General features: G+C 36.4%; 1 protein-coding gene across 1 annotated transcript; it reads right to left on the bottom strand.

The window, feature by feature from the left end:
* Positions 1–555: 555 nt before the first annotated feature.
* coq7 (coenzyme Q7 homolog, ubiquinone (yeast)) lies at positions 556–2,885 on the bottom strand. Its single transcript, XM_079840001.1, has 6 exons — positions 2,693–2,885; positions 1,741–1,919; positions 1,539–1,653; positions 1,320–1,459; positions 959–1,027; positions 556–854 (listed from the first exon to the last, which is right to left on the bottom strand). The coding sequence occupies exons 1-6, from the start codon at positions 2,781–2,783 to the stop codon at positions 777–779; spliced, it is 672 nt and encodes a 223-aa protein (XP_079696127.1). The 5' UTR covers positions 2,784–2,885; the 3' UTR covers positions 556–776.
* Between the last annotated feature and the right edge of the window lie 3,560 nt (positions 2,886–6,445).

The following is a 6,445-nucleotide window of genomic DNA, read 5'->3' as shown; positions in this document are numbered from 1 at the left end:
TCTTATGAATTGAATTGGTCTGGCTTCATAGCAAAGTAGATTTTCAGAGCTATCCATTTCATCTCTTGCATTAAAGGGTTAGTCCTCCCTTAAACATTAAAATTGCCATTTTTTGTCTTCCCCATATCACTCCAAACCTTTCTTACTTGTGTTTTTTTTGTTTGTTCATAGAATGTAAGTCAATTGGAAATGAAACTGTTTGGTTACCAACATTCTTCAAAATATATTATTTTATGTTTCACAGAAGAAAGAAATGCATACAGGTTTGCAATGACTTGAGAGTGAGTACATGATTGATGACAGAAGTTTATGGGTGGACTATCCCTTTAAGCCATTTTCCATATTCTGACCACCAGGTGGCATCATACGGAAAACATACACAATGACAAGCATTTCATTCCTTGCAATCCTTTCAATTTTCAAGCCCAAGTCTTTACATAAAATGTATTATCAAAATATAAAACTTATATCATAGTTAATTTGATCCCACTATGGTTTCTGTTATAGCCTCTCTGTTAAGGATGTCCTGTCTCAGGTCAAAAAAAACATAAAACAATGATTTTGTGAATATTTATTAGGGGCAAATACAGTTTTGTGAGACAAAGTGCATATTATTTTCATATTTTTTTTATTTATTATAAAACGTGTGGATGTCAAAAGTTTTATTTCAGCACCATTTAGACTCTTTCAAAAGGTGCTCTCTTTACATCAACTGTTTACTATACATGAATAAGAAGCAAAACAATATTTACATGCCGTACATTGTTAAAATAACTCTAAACACGCTGAGAAACATAGATAGCAGCTTTACAGCCAACCTGTATTACTGTTTTCAAAAGAAAGTATCCTGGCACCTAAAGAGGGAAAAACGAATTAATAAAACACTTGGAATGAAAACACACAAAAACATGGTACATTTCCCAGGATTCAAACAAGGAAATTGACATGCAAAACTCACCGACTCAGCGTCATGCTCCAATCCTGTGTCATGATGTTCTATTTCATCATCACGAAATTCTTTAATAATCTGATTGAATTAAAAAATGGTTAATGTCTCAGTGAGTATTTTAGATATCAACCTTTTCGCATATTGCTAAAATGCAAGATAATGTCAACAGATGCACAAGTATCCTCAGTGAAGCCCAAACACACATGCTTTACTAGTAGTCTTTTTTTAATGAATAAAATATCACAGAAAGTTTATCTGATTTTGTTCAAAATTACATCACACTAGTTCGTTCTTTGTATTCCGTATGAAGTATACCAGGCCCTTTATTATAAGTGTGCATGCACAGCACTGGTATAAGCACCCACATTACCTGTAATAACTCTGTATATCTCTCTGGATCAGTCTCCATGAGTGTTCGGATTTGGCTGTTGTAGTGCTCTGAGATGCTCTCCTCTACTGCAACAGTGCAGGCCATGGCTCCTTCCTTACCCAGAAGAGCAGTACAGGCCCCTGAAACAGAGGTACGAGTAAATTATTACAAGCTACAGTGCAAAAGCAAGTAAATAAGCATGCCTCCATAAGAACATACCTAATGCAAACCCAGCGACATTCCATAGCGGCAACAAAAATGTTGGCCGAACCCGATGCTCACCCAGGATCTCATTAAACTTTTCCAAATGTAGTTTCTCTTGGTCCCACATATGCTGCAGATGTGAAAAGCACATTTACATCAGTTATGCCATTAAACTTGGCATATGTGCATTTTAAGTCATTAGATTGACGTTCAGTACTTGGATTAGAGGCCCTGTCTGAGTTCTTCCGAGAACTGCCATCTGCCCAGCGTAGATGCGATTGGCTCCATACTCTCCTGCATGGTCAACCCTCAACATACTGTCCAGCATGGCTTTCTCCTCTTCGTCACGTGGTGGAGGAAGGACGCTGTATCTTCTACATAACACGGAGCCATTTACTGCACACATATAAACACAATAACTCTGTAAGACAAAGAACACACTCACTTTGACTCTACATACACAAAAGGTTGGTCACTTCTTCTCATGGTTAATTATTACTATTTCCACATTTATAGTGACTATAATGTACAGACTTAATTAGAAGCCCCCTTTATATAAAATATGTGTGATAAACTAATATATAACATAAAATATATGATATAACACAATGAGAACACAATGAGATTTTCTTCTCAGAAAAAGTTAAATTACACAACAACTTCATAATTTATGTTTATATTCAATTAAGTGTTAAAACACAACAACTTGTGTATTTGTAAAATATTAAATAATTTAAGATACCAAAACAATAAAACAAATTTGCAGTGTCCAATATTTTGTGTGCTACACTTTATGCTTTATTTTCCTTGGACCAAAGGTGACTCAAATTTGGTTCCCAGTTAGTTAGTAAATTAATATTCAGTACATTAGTAGGATAATAATGTGGACAAAATATCATGATTCAAATTTCTGTATTATAAACAAAAAATATTGTCCTTATCTGCAAGTTTCTGAAATATTAAGATGAACTCACAATTTCTAAAATAAATAAAAATTATGACGTCGTACAAACCTTTAATCAAAACATTCACAAATAAATATTACCAGGTTAAGGCCAGCACTAAAACTCATCGTTTCAACAGTATTACAGCTGAAGTTCGAGGAACTGTTTTCTTGACATCAGTGTGTGATCCAGCTGTCGAGCTCACACATACATGCACATATTTACCTCCGTTTACTGCACGACAGTTCCTTACGCTTGACGGACAGAAAACAAGACTAAGGTCAGGTCTCAAAGCACACTTCGCGGCTCTCTGCATGTCTAGAAATGATACAATTATATATCGCACTGTAAAGAGAAAAATTATATATAAGCACTGAAGGTTGTGGCGCTTTTAAGTGACGTCATCGCGTCGTTACGTGCTAGTGGGTGGGTGTGATGCTGGACGACACTGTAATACGTTTTTGTACCATCTATGATCACACGTCAAAGAGAAAATGGTTTGTGGAAACAACCATAACTAAAAAATAACTGTTTATAAAGAATAAGTATCACTAAATATTCCATTTTGTGTATTATAAGCTTTTCAATATTTCACGTAATGGTCCATAGGTGGCAATCTTACACAAATGAGTCCAACTAGTAGTGCAAGTCATTTTTGTATCGAAACAATACAGAACACATTTGGACAGCTAGGCCTAAATTAACAGCGATTTGTATAGTGTACATCCAGCATCAGACATTTGATTGAGTAGCCTATAGTCAGTGTAAACATTTCTTATTGCACAATTGTTCGAAGTGCAGCATTTTATGTGGTGTAGACAATTGCCTTTTACATTTAGTTTCAACTTCTAGTCCTTGCATATTTCACCCTTTGCAATTAGTGGGATAGTCTAGTAAATCAGTACCCAAATTTTCATTACACAGACATTTTCATGGGGTGTAAACTGTAGGCACCCAGTTTACATGCCTTTGGTGAAGTGTAGAATGTGATTTTTCACCCAAGTCGGCCGGTAAATTCCATGGCTTCTGTAGCTATGTCTTAAATTAAGACATACTGCACATATTTCACTGCAGTGATAAAAATGGAGCGTGGCCATCTGAAGAAAGAAGGTGCTGACTGCTATGGAACTGCGACTAGCATTAGGTAAACATTGAACTGTAGGTAGAAGTCGGCCTGTAACGTCAATGCTGTGAGTTAGTTATGGGAATCTGATGCTAGATCAACATGACAAGACAATTTCAGCTTTAAACAGCCTATGAGGTATGATGAAATGTTAAAAATAATGTGAGATCAAACATTGAGGAAACAGGATCTAAACTTTGAATAGAGCGGTTGCCTTAGGAAAAAAAGTAGTAGGCATAAAGTGTTAACGCTTGTTATATTTCAACTGAGTCTTTATTTAAACAAGATATGTAAATTAAGATATCCATCATTTTACGGTGTAATATATTAGATATATTAGCTAGCAGATGTTTGTGGTTGGAGCTAACATGTCATTTAAGTACCACAACTATATATTTTATGTTATTGGTATTTGACATCTTCAGCTAGTTAATAATGGGTTCAGGTCTATATCTATAAAGTCCTGCTGATGTTATTACCCAGAAAAATACTTAGCTGTAGGCATATTATGTCCACAAGTGTTGAAATAAATAATGTGTTCACCTCAGTTCTAAGGCTCTGGTCAGACAGCCTGAGACATAGCTGTGGTGGAGTAATGTCTAAGTGCTTCAGGCAAAATTTAGTTTATTTGTTTGCACTGACGAGGGAGACGTGACAACTCTTGCCTAGATGTACTATATGTCAAGGGCCATGTGGTGTATTCAACAATTTCGACATAGTGGCACATCAAAAGTGTAGCAAGTGATTTTTATTAGTAGCTTACAATACAATCACTGTTATGTTGCCACAGTTGAAGCACTGATGACCATAGCTGTCAATTAATGCAAATTGCACAAAAGAATATAATTGAATGAATGCTTCTGGATGTTGGACAATTTTCAGTTGCTCAATACATTGAGGTGTAACCTCTGGAATCTTCTTGATTGTTTTTGAGGGAGCGATATGATATTTCGACAAAAGACTGTTTTAACCATTTCAACATCGCCTGTGTTGTAACACTTTGTCACAAATGGATTTTGGAGAATATTATTGATTGGCCATATATTCTGTTTATACAACCCCAAGTTTAGACCTTGGGAGCATGACAATAACACTTAGAAGGATTGGTCCCACTTTATATTAGGTGTTAAAAAATTATTTTACAATGTTACTGTGCTCATGATTTATTGCAAAACACTTTTGCTGTTATTGAGGTGGGAAGGGTCAACAGTGTAATTACAGATGTAATTACATAAATTAAATACATATGTAGGCTAATTAAATGCAATTAAAAAAAACATGTACATGCACAATAAGTGCATTGTATCAAATTATTTAATGTTAGTCCATGTTAAAGACACAGACACTTAATATAAAGTGGGTCTGAAGGATTTAAAATCACCTGCGTAGCACAGCAGACTCAAGGGAAAAACTGGTGCATATAATAGTCTTGTGGTCAGGAACTGGGTTACTTGCTTGTGCCTGTTATGCAACCCTGGTGCAAGTTTAAAAATTGGCTCAACACTTTTTATTTTATAGTTGCTCAGTGGTATCCCCCTGGAAAAGACAAACCAGCTCATAAAAGCAACGACAACAGCACAAGAATCAAATTCAGATTTCAATTTGCATTGTCTCCCAGTAGACGCACACCTCTTTTTATAGTCCGCTATTTAAGCCGGGAGAGGAGAAGCTTTACTGCCAATATTGGAGAGTTTGCTCTCAGAAATGTCACTTCTCAACTGCAGACCTTGTTAAACCGCTCAAAAACAGGCTGCTCTTGCAGACTGTGTGAATTCAGCAGGCCGATGTAAGCTAATAGATGTCGCTGCGTCTGTCTGTGCTTTTTTAACAAGTTGACTACTGAAAGGGAAAGTGTCAGGGGCTTGTCCAGCATGTTTTGCATCTGCACCTGGTTGTGGGGTGCATGCTTTCATGTCCAGACAAACCTCCTTGTGGCTGGCTGGGATGAATCAGATTTCACAATGAGCCGGCAAACAAGCAATAGTCTGTATATCACAGACAAAATAATATACAAATGCTTATTACTAATGTTTGATTTTTGACGAGACACAGATGATTCTGCAGATGTTGGGAAAGATGCCCTTAAAAGTATATTATGATCCTGTTTTATACATATACATATTCATGGGGCACTGTATAGATTTGAAGATGGTTTAGTAATAGGATTAATACTGATTGCATTTGATAGGCCTAAGTGAGACTATTTTAACTGACAAACTTATTTATTTATTTATAAAACTGATGGTTCTCAACTGGTTTTACTACCAAGTTATGAAGTAACAGCTGTATTTGTGACAAAATATAGTAGAGTTTGATTATATGTGTGAACACATCAGATACAAAGGGTATGGCAAGTGTTTTCTCCTCTCTGTTTACAATAATGTGGTTAGTATTTGCATTTAGCATTATTTTTTCCTTGCTGCCATGTAAGAACATACCTGCAGCCCATTGTTGGATCACGAGTTATCAGTTAGATCAGCAGTGTCCGATCCTGTTTCTGAAGATCTGCAGAGCTCAGATCCAACCCTGATCCAACACACCTGTCTGTAATTATCAAGTGCTCCTGAAGATCTTAATTAGCTGGATGAATTGTGTTTGATCAGGGTTGAAGCTGAACCTTAAATGAAGGTCGATCTCCAGGAACAGGATTGGGCACCGCTGAGGGCCTGTTTACGCCTGGTATTAAAATGGGTTTTGGTTGATCGGATCACAAGTAGATAAGGGAGACATATTCCCATTTACACCTGGTGTTTTAGGCCATATCCACACGAAGCCAGAGCTTTCCATATCCAATCTTTTTTTCCCCTCGTCTAATAATCTGCGTACACACCAAACCACTGAAGCCGACTCAAAAT

This window comes from Gobio gobio (assembly GCF_949357685.1).
Source record: "Gobio gobio genome assembly, chromosome: 17".
Lineage (NCBI taxonomy): Eukaryota > Metazoa > Chordata > Actinopteri > Cypriniformes > Gobionidae > Gobio > Gobio gobio.
Note: the sequence above shows the minus strand (reverse complement) of the source record. Positions and strands in the feature narration are given on the sequence as shown.

What these genes read in the sequence shown, in the direction of transcription:
- coq7 (XM_079840001.1), bottom strand. Translation starts at nt 2,783, where the DNA reads ATGCAGAGAGCCGCGAAGTGTGCTTTGAGACCTGACCTTAGTCTTGTT. An exon ending in AGACAGGGCCTCTAATCCAA is followed by an intron (nt 1,654 to 1,740) that starts GTACTGAACGTC and finishes TCACATCTGCAG; the next exon opens with CATATGTGGGACCAAGAGAA. An exon ending in GATATACAGAGTTATTACAG is followed by an intron (nt 1,028 to 1,319) that starts GTAATGTGGGTG and finishes TAATTCAATCAG; the next exon opens with ATTATTAAAGAATTTCGTGA.